At 37.3% G+C, this 17,319-nt stretch overlaps 1 protein-coding gene across 1 annotated transcript in view; it reads left to right on the forward strand.

Annotated features, from left to right (window-relative positions):
- The window catches only part of SPTB (spectrin beta, erythrocytic), a 126,946-nt gene that overhangs the window by 49,634 nt on the left and 59,993 nt on the right, over nucleotides 1-17,319 (forward strand). The window contains exons 15-20 of the mRNA XM_044664848.1: nucleotides 9,015-9,762; nucleotides 10,120-10,322; nucleotides 10,884-10,974; nucleotides 12,742-12,888; nucleotides 14,289-14,552; nucleotides 15,871-16,077. Coding sequence (XP_044520783.1) covers nucleotides 9,015-9,762; nucleotides 10,120-10,322; nucleotides 10,884-10,974; nucleotides 12,742-12,888; nucleotides 14,289-14,552; nucleotides 15,871-16,077 — 1,660 coding nt within the window. The remainder of the gene's footprint in view (nucleotides 1-9,014; nucleotides 9,763-10,119; nucleotides 10,323-10,883; nucleotides 10,975-12,741; nucleotides 12,889-14,288; nucleotides 14,553-15,870; nucleotides 16,078-17,319) is intronic.

Below are 17,319 nucleotides of genomic sequence, written 5' to 3' on the forward strand. Positions count from 1 at the left end.
AATAATAAAAAAGGAGGGGCTGCTAGAGGCCACCTAGGAGGCTTAATGGATGGAGAGCCAGGCCCAGAGACAGGAGGACCTGGGTTCAAATATGACCTCAAACACTTCCTAACTTTATGATCCTGGGCAAGTCACTTAACCTCCATTGCTTATCTTTTATGGCTCTTCTGCCTTAGAACTTATATACAGTATCAATTCTAAGGCAGAAGGTAAGGGTTTAAAAAAAAAAGTGGTACTAGTTCTAGCCAAAACAGTAAATAAATGCTGAAACATCTTTTTCCCTCTGGTAGATGAGCAATGCTGACTTGCTTGTAATTATAGCTTTCCCCATCACCTCTTAGAAGCTCAATGCCTTTTATCTTGGGCATCTTTACCACACCCTCTCCAAGGGGGCACATCAGTCTCTTTGTTTTCAGGTTGGAGAAAAACTGAATCATAAAATCCAGCAATCCGCCTGAAGTGATGCTACAAAATTCTAGTAGAATCTAATAATCCTATTTCACAAATTAAGATTGCCCTTCCAAGTCAGGCCATCTGTCCAAGGCAATGGTGTCAAGTTCAGATAGAAAATGGGATTCACTAAACCATAGAAGAGGACCTCTATGAGCCACATGTTGACTTAGAAAACTCCATATTAACATTATTTATGTTCCATTGTATTTTTATTTTTTAATTAAATATTGTCCAATTACATTTAAATCAGATTGGGGATTAAATCAGATGAGTGTTGGCCACAATGAGCTGTATATTTGACAACTCTGATCTAAAGAATTTTTGTTAATTTTCACTTCTCTCAATTGTACAAATCAAGGTAAGCCCAATTGTCCATCTTTATTCAACTCCATGGTGTTTCTATGACTGATTGGCAGAGACAGTTTTTCCATAGGCCATTTTATTGTTTAGGGGTAGTGAGGAGGTGCAGTGGTTAGATCATTGGACCTGGAACCAGGAAGACCTAAATTCAAATCCGACTTTAGACACTTACTAGCTTGTGTGACCCTGGGCAGGTCACTTAACCCCGTTTGCCTCAGTTTCTTCATCTATAAAATTTACTTGGTAAATGACAGACCAGTTGAGAACCTGCTAGGGTATGATGTCTCCTAGCCTTCTACCAAGAGCACAGTAGAAGGAATGTCTAAGGACAAAATCTTTGCCAGTATTTTTGCCAAGAAAACCCCAAAGGGGTTCATGAAGAATCAGACGTGACTAAAACTACTGAATAGCAAATTATTGTTTAGATAATCATTGGCCAGCCTAATGTCCAGTGTCAGCTCTACTTTGCTCTAAGAATTAGGGAAAGCTCCAAAGGTTCTGATCATAGAGTATGACTTCCTTTAACTCCAATTCCTATTCGCTCATTGGGTTCCTATGATGACTCCTCCCTGAGCAGCTGTACTACAGAACTAAAAAGAGGAAATGGTCACAAAAAGCTAATTAAAGGATAATGGACCTGGCTGAGGGAGAGGGATGGGAGATAATAAACAGCTTTAGAGGTCAGCTAAAGCTAAAGCAGTGTTAGATGCCTCTTATACAACCTGATTACAGTTAACACCATTAGCCCCAGAATGGTTCTGTGAGCAATAATCTCACAACAAGCCCATGGCAGCTTTCAGGGGAGACCTGCAAATTTCCCAAAGGATGTCGATGACCCAAGGTTGGGGTTTATCCTTTTAAGACATTCCTTCTACTTGGCAGGAGGCTAGGAAACATCACACTCTAAAACAGAGTCTCAGTTTTTCTGTATAGTTGCTCCCAATCAACTATAACAATTATTTTAACTTCTTTCAACTGTTTTATTCTTACTTAGTAGCCTTACAAAGGCCACATATATACACGTATATACATATATATACACACATATATAAATTTATAGCTATCAAGAGAATATGAAAGGGGTTTCTAGGTAGCACGGTGGATAGAGTGCTAGGTCTGGAGTTGGGGGGTTTTGGTTTCAAATCTGGCTTCAGATACTTCCTAGATGTGTGTTTCTGGACAAATCACTTAAACCCAGTTGCCTAGCCCCCATCACTCTTCTGATATTTATCAATTCCAAGATAGAAAGTAAGAGTTTTTAAGAGAGAAAGAGAGAGACAGACAGAGAATATGAAGATGAAAGCCCTGGAAAAATTGACTCTTTAATGTCCAGAACTCCCAGGTTGAGGAGAGATAAGTGGTAGACTCAGTTACTGCACCTCACCCAGTTCAGCCACAGTTAAGTTTTACTTTGCTCCTTGGCTAATCTTACCAAATCCAATTCAATTCCTAGTATTCTCCTGAAACTCTAACTCTTTTCTAGTTCTACAACCAAAAATCAAATTAGCTCTTATAAAGAATATGTCAATCTATTTCACTTATCCCTCCATTCGCCATCCATGTAACTTTGTGAACCAAAATACCTCTCCTTGGCCACTACTTCCATATATAGATTGTGTCTTCCAGTTAGAACATAAGCTCACTGAAAGCAAGAGGTATCTTCATTTTCTTATTTACTTAGCAAAATACTTGTTAGTTATAAATGCTTTTTTATTCATTTATGTATAATATATAATGTTATATAATAATAACATAATAACTGGTTGTATATTGAGGGGTGGTATGGTATAATGAATGAATTTAGAGTCAAGATGATTTGGATTCAAGTCTTGATTCTGATGTAAACTGGCTGTGTGGCCCTGAGCAAGTCATTTAACCCTTTTAGTGCCTGAACCAACTCACTGGAATTTCTAAATTAAAGAAGTTAATAATTTTCATCACTTATGGTAATTTCCACACTTGCAGTTCCCTTTACCTATGAAATCAAAGATAACCAACAAACATTATGTTAATATCCTGATATAGCTCTCCAAAGCATACACATTACCATGAACATGGTCATTATTTCCTTAAAAATCCCTAAACAATGGGAGTTTCTGAGGTGGGGAATGTTGGGTGAGATACAGAGGAGAAGCATGGATAAATTTATCAATAAAAAGGAAGCAAATTGTCAAGTGGATTAGAAAACAAAACAAAACCATTTGTTGCTTATAAAACACACACACACACACACACACACACACACAATCTGATTCAAAGTAAAGGGCTGGTAGAAAATCTGTCATGCTCAAGCTGTATACAGAAAAGAAAGTTATGATTATGATCACATGTAAGACAACAGCAAACGTAAGTACCTTTAATAGGGTGAGCAGAGAAACAACATTAGGACTAGGCACCATGTATAGTAAAACAATATCAGTATTAAATGTGTATATACTTTACATCATGTCCATTAAATTCTTTAAGGAAAAGCTAACAGAAATGGAAGAAAAAAAAAAGAACAAGCTAGTTAGGAACTATTATTAAGTGGTTTTAACATTACAAAATCAAAAGAAAAGCAAATGAAAATGAAATTAGATCTGAGGAAAGTTTGGGGCAAACTCGATATTGAAGACCTATGGAGACTTCTGAATAAGAATGCTAGAGAATACACCTATTTCTCAGACTTGTATGGGATCTAGGGTATAAAGAGCACATAAAAAAATTCAGAAAGCAAGAAATCTTAAAACATATATTTTACAGACTGTATCACACTTAAAATGATAGTGAGTGAAGGAAATATGACCAAAAGATATGAATCTAAAAGGAAACTAAAAAATATGTTAAATAATGAGTAATTCAACAACCTAATCATAGAAACAAATAAGATTTAAGTAGTTCTAAGGGAAACTATGTATCCCTAAACACTTATATTAACAACAGAGAAAATGAGGCAATGTATTGAACATGAAATTAAAAAACTAGAAAAAACTAAAAAATCTAAAAATGAACACAAAATAAAGATTTTTAAAGATTTAAAGGTAATGTGAAATGGAATTAGAAACTTTATTAACCCATTAAATAAAACAAAGCTGTTTTTTCAAAGACTAATAAAATTGATAAGCAGTTAATTTGATTTTTAAAAGAGAGAATATGACCAAGCTAACAAAATAAAAAGATTTCACAGTAAACAGAAGGGAATTTAAGAAAATTATCAAAGTGCTATATCAACAAATGACAAGAGAACTGAAAACCTAAATTATATGGATAGATAATTATAAAATCTTAAAATGTTAAAATTAACAAGACAAAGGTGAGATAACCTAATTCTGATTTCATAAAGTTAAATCAAGTAATTCATAAATTAATTCTTCTGGGAAAATCACTTCAGCATAAAGTGCATTCAAAGGGAATTTTATCAAACATTCAAGAATAAAATAATCTCCCTATTATGTTAACTGTCTCAGAGTTTGAGATAAAATGTTTATTTTCTTTATTTTTGAAAAAAAATAGGGTTCTGGATGTCAAACTATGGGAATGACAAAGTAGAGAATTAGAACCATAGATTAAAATCATTAATGAATGTCGATGCAAAAAAATTAAAGCAATATCAAAATAATTATAGCACAGTATCCCCAAAATAAGACAACTAGGTGGTGCAAGGGATAGAGTACTAGATCTAGAATCAAGAAAATTAGTCTTCCTAAGTTCAAATTTGGCCTCAAACACTTATTGGCTGTATGACTATGGCAGAGTCACTTAACCTTGTTTACCTTGGTTCCTCATCTGTAAAATGAGCTGGAGAAGGAAATGGCAAAACACTCCAGTATCTTTGCCAAGAAAACCCCAACTGGAATCACAAAAAGCTATACAGAACTGAAAAACAACTTAATAACAACAACATCATCCCACAAATATCCATTATGACCAACTTGTATTTGTACCAGAAATACAAAGATGGTTCAACATTAGGAAAACAGTAAACTAAATAATAATAATTGAAAGCAACAAAATTACATGATTATATCATCAAATACAGAACAAACTTGTAGCATAGCACTCATTTATATATTTTTAAACCACTAAAAGGCATAGCAACAAAATAGAACCTTTCCTAACATAAAAAGCATTTGTCTAAAATGAAAAGTTAGCATTATTTTTAATGAAGGAACACTGGAATCTTTCCCAGTAAGATCAGGAATGAAGCAAGGATGCTGACAATCACAATTGATATTTAAGATAGTACTAGAAATGCAGGCTATGGCAGTTAGTCAGGGAAAATAAATTAAGGAAATAAACACTGGCACAGTAAAGGCCAAATTATCTCTTTGTGGATGATCTGATGGTTTACTTAGAATATTTTGGAAAATCAATAAGAATTGAGATAATTGCTTTTGCAAGTAGTAGACTGTAACAGAAATCCACAAAATCACTAACATTTCTAATACATCAGGAAGAAAAGATAGAGAAGTACCACTTGAAGTAACCCTACATTAAATATCTGGGCATTGACCAAGTCACACATAAGATGATATAAATACAATTAGAAAACAATTTTCACAGAAATAAAAAAAAGACAAATAAATGAAACATTATCCAATTTAGGTAGTTGGAACATAGGTCATGGTAACCAATAAAAGAAGAATGCTGATGCTCAAATTATCTACAAATTTAATGCTTTGTGAATTAAATTACCAAGAGTAGATAGATACTTAATTCGTTGTTATTCAGTCTTGTCCAACTCTACATGACCCCATGGGTTATAGCATCCAATTTTGTTTAATGCCTTGGCATAGATACTGGAGAAGTTTGCCTTTTCCTCCTCCATAAGGGAAACTTATTTATGTTTTAATGTCTTATCCAGAGTCACACAGCTAGTAAGAGTCTGATGTCAGAACTGAACTCAGATTTTCCAGGCCCAGCATCTATCCATGGGGTCACCTAGCTGCCTCTAAGACAAACAGAGGTTAAGTGACTGGCTCAGGATCACCCAGGTAGTAGATGTCTGAGGTCAGATTTGAATTCAGGCTTTTCCTGATTCTAGACCAAGCTTTCTATCCACTGAGCCACCTAGCTGCTTCAGATCTTTAATAGACTAGGACAAAACTAGAATACAACTCATTTACAGAACAAAAGGTCAAGATCATTTAGTTACATAATGAAATATAAAAGTAGAAATGAAGGCATTTATCAGCCTTCAAATTACATCATAAAACAGAAATTTTCAAAATCCTGGTCCTGGGCTGGAAAAAAAAATAAAAGAAATGTTCACCAATGGAAAAGATTAGACAAGCAACACATAGAAAGAAACAGAGCAAACTTGTTTTCAGTAAGCCCAGGGATACACAAAATTCTGGGTAAAGAACTCATTATTTAAAAAGAACCATTGAGAAAACTAAGACTGATATCTAACACCTCATACTATAATAAATTATTGTGATAAATATATATTTATAATAAAATATATAAAAATGAAAATATTTTAGTAAATAAATTAAATATAAAAGGTTGTAACAGTAAAAAGGTAGAGGAGGATAGAAGGTTATTTCTCTTACAACTAAAGATTGGGGTCAAATTTGTAATAAACCATGGCAAAGAAGATATTATAAAAGACAAAATAGAATCATATATTCAAAACTGAAAAGGGACCTTAGAAATCATCTAAGCCAGAGGTTTTAAACAGGTGACCTTGTGGTTCATGACACTACTGAGGCTAGCCTGAACCATATTAAAATGTAATTGGGAAATTTAATAAAAAAATTAAAATATAACAAAACACAAATAATATTAATATGTGAGTTTTTAAGTTGATATGCTACCCTTAGGGATCCTTTTGTACAGTTTTTTGTTGTTGTTCAGTCATTTAAATTGTGACTGACTCATGATGATCCCATTTGGGATTTTCTTGGCAGAGATACTAGAGTGGTTTGCCTTCTCTAGCTCCTTTTACAGGTAAAGAAACTGAGGCAAACAATGTTAGATGACTTACCCAGGGTTACTTAGCTTAATGTCTGAGGCCAAATTTGAACTCGAGAAGATGGCAGTAATTGATTCCAGACCCAGAAATATGCCTAGCTGCCCAGTTTGTACAGTTTAGTAACCCCTATTTCTAGGTTCTGTATTGGGAAGCTTGGTGGTGTATTGGATAGTCTTGCTTCTAGAGTCAAGAAGTCTCATCTCCCTGAGTTCAAATTTTGCCTCAGAAACTTATTAACTGAGACCCTAAGCCAGTCACTTAACTCTGGGGGCTTCTGTTTCCTCATCTGTAAACTGAGCTGGAAAAGGAAATGGAAAACTGCTCCAATATCTCTGCCACAAAAACCCCAAATGGGGTCATGAAAAATCAGAGACAGCAGAAAAGTGACTGAGCAATGACATTTCTGTAGGAATTTGATACCAATGACCCAGGAGAACCCTTTCTTTTACATGTAGAGAATTAATGATTATATAAAAAATTAAAAGAAAATTTCCTAAATAAATTAAATTAAGGTGCTATAGGTGCTGTCCCCTCATTCCAGCCGAGGAAATTGAAGTTAAGAAAAGTTAAATGACTTCTACACAGTACTTGTTACTTTGTTCTCTATACAGCACTGCCTCCTTGTGGTGACAAGGGAAAGGCCATGTGGCATATAGGCTGGGTTTCAATCCTGCTCATTTATTAGCTCTATGACCGTGGGCAATCTTTTATCCTCTTTTTGGCCCAGATTCCCTCATAGGTACTTCCAACATCCCTTAAATATATGATAAAAAAAATAACTTAAGATTGCCATTGGGTAGATTTGCAGTTGATGTGAATACCCAGTCCATTGGTACAGATTCTGCCTCATCCATCCCTCCTAATCTTGTACATCCCTTGTCCTTGTCTTTCTAAAAATCCCCCCCAGTGGGTCTTCTCAGCATGTCAGATGGCTTTTTCTAGAGTCCTGGGCTAGTATCTTTTGCATGAATATCAGCAGACTACATAATCTGTTTTTCTATTACCATTTGCTCTTCCTACATAATCAACCTAATTCCTTTTTTGGGGTTACTTGTATTCACTGCTATCTTTCATTGTACTTTTTGTGTGCAGTTCTTCATTGGCAGAGGGGTGTAACCTATTCCCATCTACCATGAATATCAAGGTCCTTTGAATTTTGTGCATTAAGGTAGTTTCAGAGAGAAGGGTTTTAGTAAGAGAAGGAAATGGAAGTCATACTGCAGGGACCATGTTTTATTCATCTTCATATCTTACTCAACAGTACCCAACTATGTCCTATTCATAGAAGACATTCAATAAATACTAAATTAATAAGCCTCCAGAATACACAAAAATTAATAAATATATACAAATAACTCATATTTAGTACTTAATCTATTACAAAATAGTAAGAAACAATATAAGGATTCTTATTCCCATTTTATAGGTGAAAGTTGATGAAGTTAAGTCTACAAATAGCTTGTAATGGCAAACCTGAGATCTTAGCTCAGTTTTTTCTGACTCCAAGGGATCTTTCCACAACACATTTTCTCTCCCATCTGTGACAATGTAATGATAATAACAAAGGACATTCAACTCATTGCAGTAATTTTTTAAAGCTCTTTTTTTGCCTACCATGTGCAAAGCATTGCATTAGGTACTCAGAATGCAAAAAGAAAAACTAAAAAAGTCCCTAGCCTCAAGGAGGTTATGGTCTAAGGTCCTATCTCCCATGGGGATTATGGGCATTTCTTAGGGACATGTCCATTCTAGACTTTGAAAGGCTGAACATAGATAGCTCTTTGGGAAGCTCAGAAAATCCCTTTGCTTACCAGTTACAGTTACACCAGAACTTCCCAAATGCCTCCATATATACAATACAATACAATACAATACAATACAATACAATACAATACAATACAATACAATACAATACAATACAATACAATATAATGTAATGTATCCTATCATATAATATAGCAATATTCCACACAATTATCAGTAGTTAGAAGTACCTTGGTTCCCCATTATCCACTTTAGCTAAAATTCCCATTCCCCTTTCCTCCCAAATCTATTTACTTATAGATCCAGTCTGGTTTCTTTTAGGTCTTAGGCTCATATTTGTTCTGAGTTACCTAAATGATAACCTTGGGAAGTGTTGGCAATTTTTTTTAGCCCTTGTTGACTTCTTTTCCACCACTAAAGTGATAGACGTAAACATTACTCATAGCCAACCATGTCCTTTGTTTTTTTCTCTTCCCACCAGATGGGAGGCATTCCAGGCCATGGTGTCTAAGCACCGGAAGGCAGTAGACTCTGCGCTCAGTGTACAGAACTATTATGTGGACTGTGAGGAGACTGGCAAGTGGATTCTGGACAAGACAGAGGTGGTAAAGTCAACGCAGGATCTCGACCAGGATCTAGCAGGAGTGATTGCCATCCAGAGGAAACTATATGGAATAGAGCGAGATGTGGCCGCTATCCAATCCCGGGTAGGTGCCCTAGAGTCGGAGTCCCAGCGGCTGATCCAGGAGCACCCAGAATTGAAGGAGGACATTGGGAAGAGGCAGGCTTATATTGAGAAGTTGTGGGAGCAGTTACAGGAAGCCCTGAAGAGCCAGAAAGCATCCCTAGGTGAGGCCAGTAAGCTGCAGAAGTTCCTGCAGGACCTTGATGACTTCCAGGCTTGGCTGTTCACGGCACAAAAGGTTGTGGCTTCAGAAGATGCACCTAACTCCCTGCCAGAGGCTGAGCAGCTCATCCAACAGCATGCAGCCATCAAAGAGGAGATTGATGAACACAGAAATGACTACCAGAATGTCAAGGATTCTGGGGAAGAGGTGATCCGGGGCCCAGAGTATCAGCCCCTGAGCCAGCGGCTTGAAGGTGTGGACACAGGCTGGGATGCCCTCTGCAAGATGTGGGAGAACCGGGGCCAGTTCCTTGTCCAGTGTCTTGGCTTCCAGGAGTTCCAAAAGGATGCCAAACAGGCAGAAGCAATCCTGAGTAATCAGGTAGAGAGAACAAGGTAGCAGAGGGGTAAAGGGGCAAAAGAACACATCTTATGGCAGCAAGGATGTCTTTATTTGTTATTAGAATTGAGGTTTGTTCCCCCTAAATCTTTCCCTTTCCCAACTAGACTTAACTTTTCCATCTCTACATATCAAACTGACACTCTTCCGCAATATGTTAGAGTAGCAGAGCCAAAATAGTGACCTTCTAAATTTCTCACTGTATGGTTAACATCCCTTATTATAATATCTACAAAAGTATTGGGGGGAATTGCAAGTGAAGGACTTAAGACCCTTAGAGTTTTCCTAGCTACCACAATAGTTTGGCTTCATATCCTGTCCTGGGATTTGCTTCAATAGGAATATACTCTTGCTCACCTGGAGCCTCCAGATTCATTAGAAGCTGCAGAAGCTGGGATCCGTAAATTTGAAGATTTCTTAGTGGCCATGGATAATAACCAGGATAAGATCTTGAAAACTGTGGCCTCCGGGAACAAACTTATCAATGAAGGAAACATCTACTCTGACAAGATCAAGGAAAAAGTACTCCTGATTGAGGACAGGTAACCCATCCCTTAGAAGGCTATATCAGGTAAGAAGTTTTAAGGCAGGAATATTTAATCTGGGGTCCAAGGATTTCAAGAGCATTAATAGAAAAAAATAATCTTTATTTTCACTAACCTCTAACTGAAATTTCACCTTTCCTATAGTAATGAAGGGGAGAAACAGTAGGGACCAAAAGGGATTCTTGACACAAAAAGGGTAAAGAACCCCTGCCATAAGATCTCTTACAATTCTAATATTCAGTCACATTGTTGTTAATAAGAATAGTTAACTAACATTAATATAGTGCTTATGTGCCAGGCACTATGCTGAGTGCTTTACAATTCTTATCTCATTTGATCTTCACCTCAGCCTTACGAGGTAGACAGATGAAGAAACTGAGAGATTAAATGATTTATCCAAGGTCACACAGCTTGTAAGTGTCTGAGGCCAAATTTAGACTCAGATCCTCCTGACTTCAGGCTGGCTTTCTTATTTCCAAGACTTTGGCAATGGTTCAAAGGATGGGGCCCACCATTTCCTTTATTTTTGTAACTTTTCCTGGCCATTTTTCCTTCTAGGCACAAGAAGAACAATGAGAAATCCCAGGAAGCAGCAATTCTCTTGAGAGACAACTTGGACCTTCAGAACTTCCTACAAAACTGTCAGGAGGTAGTTACTCTGGAAGCAGGGTTTCAAGAGTAGGATTAGAGGACCTTTCCTCAGCCCCACCTACCCAAAGCCTTTAAAAATCCCTTCCAATATACATAATATATGATTATAACTAATATAATATATAGTTGTACAGAAAGGAAAATAAAAATTCCAGAGACTATACTACCTGTTATAGCTGATGGTCTGTGGCAACCTTGTTTTCTCATCTGATTTTCTATTGGTTTTCAGGAAAAAATAGCCTGATGTAACATTCAGGACTTTCCCTTGTAACCAATCTTGGAGTTGCATGCTTCCTTTTTTAAAAAAAAAAAAACCCTTACCTTCCATCTTATAATCAATACTGTGTATTGGTTCCAAGGCAGAAGAGTGGTAAGGGCTAGGCAATGGGATTAAGTGACTTGCCCAGGGTCTTGCTTTTAGACAAGGCTATCTGGTCCAGGATTTCTAGGCTCTGCTTAAAATATCTCTTTCTCCAGTGGGAGAAGTTCTCACTACTGTTTAGCAGAGATAACTTTCCAGGCAATCTTTCCCAGACTTTCCACTTCACCCCTCAACTTTATACTTGCTGCCTCTTGCCTTTACCTTCTCAATGACCAGTTTATTTGACTTTGGAAAGGGATGCTTTGGAATGATGCAGGCTTAATCCCAGCATTAGCACACCAAGTCAAGTCTACAAACATTTATTAAGTATCTGATGTGTGCCAAGAACTAGTCTAAGTGTTAAGGATGCAAATAAATTTGCAAAAACACTTCCTGTCCTCAAGAAGCTCATAGTCAAATGGGGGAAACAATATGCAAACAATTTTTCAGAATAAATTGAAGATAATTTCAGAATGAAGGCATTTGCATTAAGGAGAAACAGGGAAGGCTTCTCGCAGATGGTAGGATATGATCTGAGACTTCACATGTTAGAAATATTTAACACCCATTACCATGCTTCTTAAGCTATTTATGGCTATGAGTTTATTCTTGACCTCATTTCTTATCAAACATTTGCTCTCTGTTCATTAGCCATATCTTATCTGGAATTCAAAGAATTCAAGAAGGCAATCCAATAAACATTTATCAAGTGTCTGCTATTTATAGAGTATCACATGGGAACAGGTATACTGGTACTAAATAAGAATCACTCTGCCTTCAAGGAATTCCCAGTTTAGTGGGGGGATATATTGTATAAGCAAGGAGTTCACAATAGAAAATACATATTTCAGAGGCAAGTAGGTGACTTAGTGGATATAGAGCCAGGTCTAGAGATGGGAGGTCCTGGGTTCAAATTTGGCCTCAGACACTTTATAGCTTTATGATCCTGGTTAAGTCACTTAACCCCAATTGACTAGCCCTTACCACTCTTCTGTCTTGGAACAGTATTGAATCTAATAAGGTAAGGGTTTTTAAGAAAGAGAAAATAAGTGTTTCTTATCAATAGAAGATAAGACGATTGAGTTGTGATCAGTATTATACTAGGTCAAGGCAGGAAAGTTGGGCAATTAAAAAGATACTATAGACAAGTAAGTGGAAGAAGTGGAAGCCTTCTGTCAATACTAGGAGAAGAATGACAGCACCAAGTAGAGAGGGGTTTTCCCAGTCAAGCCTGCTTAGAAGTAAGAAGGTGGAATAACTCACACTTTCTCCTCTTCGCCCATTGCTGGCTCCTGTGAAAGCACTTCTTTCACAAGCTGGATGAATGTAGGTTTGTTCTCAGTCCCTGAAGATCAAGATATCAACATAGTTGTGAAGGATCTAACCTAAGTTTCCTGCCTACAGCTTACCCTCTGGATCAATGACAAGCTGCTATCATCTCAAGATATTTCCTATGAAGAAGCTCGAAACTTGCATAACAAATGGCAAAAGCATCAAGCATTCATGGCAGAACTGGCTTCCAACCAAGCATGGCTGGAGAAAGTTGATAAGGTAAACCAATGGTGACTAGCAGCACTATACCCAGGAAGTCCTGTGTGGTTAGAACTTAACCCAGATCTTGTGCAAAATCCTTGGAATCATAGGATTTGGAGGTGCAATGACTTCATTTTTGGAGCTCTTTTTATTCAGGAATCACCAGCCCCATTGTAGAGATGGGGACATTGGACAGCAGAGCTGGTCAGTGACTTAGCAAGATTGATGTTTTTTAAGGGGCAAGAGTTGTCCCTGGGACATTTTGGATGCTATGACAAAAGCTAGTCAAGGGTCTTAAGGTTTGTTGCTAGGATAATGATAGTTGTTCACAGTCATATTCACAGTTATATTTACTTTTCCTCATCTAAGGGGCACAAAACACTGTCCAGAATTAGGTGTGTGTATGAGATGACTGATAAGGTTCCTATCCAGCTATTAATCCTTGCCATATCATTGAGTCATGTGAAAAGATGGTGGATTATTTTTACCACCTTGTAAGTGAAATAACCAAGAAACCTCACAAAGAAAAAGGACTTTATGAATATCACAAGTTAATGTGTTGCAAGAATTATACCCAGGGATTTTGTATTTTATGACAATTATTTTTTCAAATAAGAGGTTTATTTTGTTTATTAGCACTTTATAACAGCATTTTCATATTCCTATTTCACATGACCCTCACAAACAATCCTGTGAAGCTTTAAATGCAGTTTTCATTATCTCTCTTTTATAGATAAAGAAGCCAAGGGTGAGAAAGATGAACTTGGCCAACATCTCACAGCTCTTGAGATCCATAGCTGGAATTAAATCTAGATCTTTTGACTCCAAATCCATAGCTCTTTTCTACTTTCTTTTATATCTTCTAGTATTTGCCCAACAAAGAGCAGGTGTAGGGGCTCAGTAATTCACCATGAATGTTTCTATGCAAATAAAATCAGATTAAAATCATTTCAAGAGGAAGAGTCTCAGAAAAGCCTGATGGGCCCAGTAAAAAGTGGCAATGTATTGTGCAAAAAGGGAGAAGATAAAAATGTATATTAATAAATGTTAAAAAAAAAAAGGGAGAAGAATTTTGTATTTGAGGTGGTATTGGCAGGGGAATTTTGAACAGATTATGTAGCTAGGAAGCTCAAGGAGGTTTTTTGGTTTGTTTTGTTTTTAGCCCAAACTGGTGAAATTATTTCCTTCCCCCAACATCTTCTGTTAAGTTTCTACCTAACACCCATCCTTCTAAAACCTGAACCCTGTGTGTGTGTTTTTATTGTCTTTGAATTAATCCTTTTCTTGATAATTCTTCTCCCTGTTTCTTCAGTGCCCTGCCTCAATGGTCATGGACACTGCTCCCTTTCTGGAGAAGATATCCTCCCAGGCATCTTTGGAGACTTCATAGCAAACTCTCTTCTTCATTCCCCATATAGGAGGGAAGGCAGCTTATAGAAGTGAAGCCCCAGTTCACAGATATTGTGACCCAAAGGCTGAAGAAGCTGCACCAACTCTGGGATGAGCTGCAGGCCACCACACAGGAGAAGGCCCAGCACCTCTTTGCTGCCAGCCGCTCAGACTTACATGCCCAAACATATGCCGACCTCAACAAATGGATCAGTGCCATGGAGGACCAGCTTCGGTCTGATGACCCTGGCAAGGATCTGACTAGTGTTAACCGAATGCTGACTAAGTTGAAGGTAAGTGAGTAAATTATACAGTTTTAGAGTTAAGAAAGGGTTTTCTTGTAGCTCATCAATTCCAACTAACTATTTCATAAATGAGAATATACAGAATTTGGGCTACTTATCCAAGGAAGACAAGCCTTGGTGACATTGGGGTTCATTGGAGGCTTGGACACCCTAAGGAATTACAATATAGAGAAGATGGCAGCTTTTAAGCAGTGAGAGATCTATAAACACAACTTTCTTCTATTTGTTTCACAATTTTGGTGCCTAGTATGGCTTAACCAAAACTGAGTTCCTTAGTAGATATTTTCATGGGCTCCTTTGCCCATGACATAGTCATGGAATTAAGCAATAGGCTAAGGAAGCAGGAAGTCTCAGTTGCTGTGGACTTGGTAATCATCTGTTTCCTCTTAAAAGATATAAAAATAGGAGGCAGCTGGGCGGCTCAGTGGATGGAGAGCCAGGCATAGAGATGGGAGGTCCTGGGTTTAAATGTAACCTAGCTGGGTGGCCCCAGGCAAATCACTTAACCCCCATTGCCTAGGCCTTACTACTTGTCTGCCTTGGAACCAATACACAGTATTAATTCTAAGACAGAAGGTAAGGGTTTGAAAAAAATAATACAAAACTATTCTTAGGGGAGAACTTGGCTTATGCTTAATGACTTTTGCTATATCTTGTATTGTATCTATCTGTAAACTGCTTTAAGTAAGACAAAGACTAGTTCTAAATAAAATAGTTAAGTTAAAAGATATACTGTATTGGACAAAAGTCAAAAAGACTTCATTCCTTAGCTGAGATCACTTTGAGAAGAAAAAATAATGAATATATATCACAAAATAATAATACAAAGTTATTATATTAAAGATATATCTGTATTTACTATAGAATTATTTTCATATTTAGATTTCTCTTCAAATACAGGGTTCCCTAGTTAATTTTTCTCATAACTACCATATTCATTTTTGTTCTTCTGTTAACTAAAGAAAACTTATAGACCACATTTAGTTTTCCCAGTAAGTGACTTGCATAAGATTTGTGGTTTATTCTTAGACCAATACACTTGTAAGCACTGTAAAATTTCAGCTTTTGCTGCTACTAAGCTGCGATCTTGGTTCCACTCCTCTCTCCACTGTAAAATTTCATAGAAACATCTTAACACATCCATCCTTTGATGTCATCAAGGAAGGCTTCACAAAACAAATGGGATGAATTTGGCTTTGAGGGAAGCATTGAATTTGGATACATAGGGAGAAACTCATTCTATTTCATGAGTTGTTTAGGCTCTTAGATGGACAGTGGAGCTGACACTATATTTCTTGGGTTTCAGAGAGTAGAAGATCAAGTGAATGTGAGGAAGAAGGAGCTGGGAGAGCTGTTGTCCCAGGTGCCCCCAGTCGGGGGTGAAGGGGATGGTACAGAGCCAAGCATTGAGAAGCGCTTCTTGGACCTTCTGGTTCCTCTGGGTAAAAGGAAGAAACAGCTGGAGTCCTCTAGAGCCAAGCTGCAGATCAACAGAGATATAGAGGATGAGACGGTAAGTCCCTTGACTCTCCCTATCCTTAGTATAGCCCTCATCATATTTCTCTCAGGTACTTGTCAGGAAGTACCTCATTGTTACTCAGTCCTATTCAGTTGAGCAAACATTTATTAAGCACTTACAGTGTACAGGACATCTAGGGGACACAGTGTATAGAACACTGAGGCTAGAGTCAGAATGACCTGAGTTCAAATTGTGCCTTAGACACTTTCTAGACCCTGGGCAAGTCACTTAACTTTGTTTCCCTCAGTTTCCACATCTTTAAAAAGGAGCTGGAGAGTGCCAGGAGTATAGAGGGAGATAATATGGATCATATGACTTTGGAAAACTTATGTGGAAATTTGTTATTAAAATTTTTAAAATAAGTGCCTTGGGCACTAGCGGAGAAAAAAAGGAACTGGAGAAAGAAATGGCAAACCATTCCATTATCTTTGCCAAGAAAACCCCAGTGGGTCCCAGAGAGGCAGACACGACTGAAACAGCTGAACAATAAATACTAAAATATACAAGACTCTGAGCTAGGCTGGGGGATACACAGATAAACTATGACACAATTAGCTTCCAGGAAGCTTATAATCTAATGTAGAAAGGACAAGAACACAAATACAGAGGAAATGTCTAAAAGAGAGACAGCAAAGTGCAAAGAGGAATTTGAGAAAAAAGATCACTTTCATTAGGGATCACTTTGAAGAGAAAGTAATAGCTGATTTGGGCTTGAAGGAAAGAAGCAGACAGAAATAAAGTCAAGGTTGGGGATAGTCTATTTCCAAGTGTGAGCAAAAGTACAAAAAGAGCAAAGTGAGAGTAATTCATTTTGACTAGAATGAAAAATACATGAAAGGGAATCGTGTAAGAGAAGAAGAGGTAGAGAAGTTGAGTCATTATGGGGTAAAGGTCACTGAACATCAGAGTCAGAATTATATTTTATTCTGTAGACAGTAAGAAGCCATTGAACGTTTTTGAGTTAAGTAATGACATTACTGTGCCACATGACTGGGGCAGTGGTCTGAAAGATGAATTGTAGAAAGAATAGACTGAAGGCAGCGACGTGACTCAGGGGATTAGAAAGCCAGGCCTGGACACAGGAGGTTCTGAGTTGAAATCTGGCCTCAGATACTTCCTAACTGTGTGACCCTGAGCAAGTTACTTAATTCCAATTGCTTAACCCTTATTGTGCTTCTGCCTTCAAATTGATAGTGTTGATTTTAAGACAGAAGGTAAGTGTTTCAAAAGGAAGGA

The sequence above is a fragment of the Gracilinanus agilis genome, chromosome 2 (assembly GCF_016433145.1).
Source record: "Gracilinanus agilis isolate LMUSP501 chromosome 2, AgileGrace, whole genome shotgun sequence".
NCBI lineage: Eukaryota > Metazoa > Chordata > Mammalia > Didelphimorphia > Didelphidae > Gracilinanus > Gracilinanus agilis.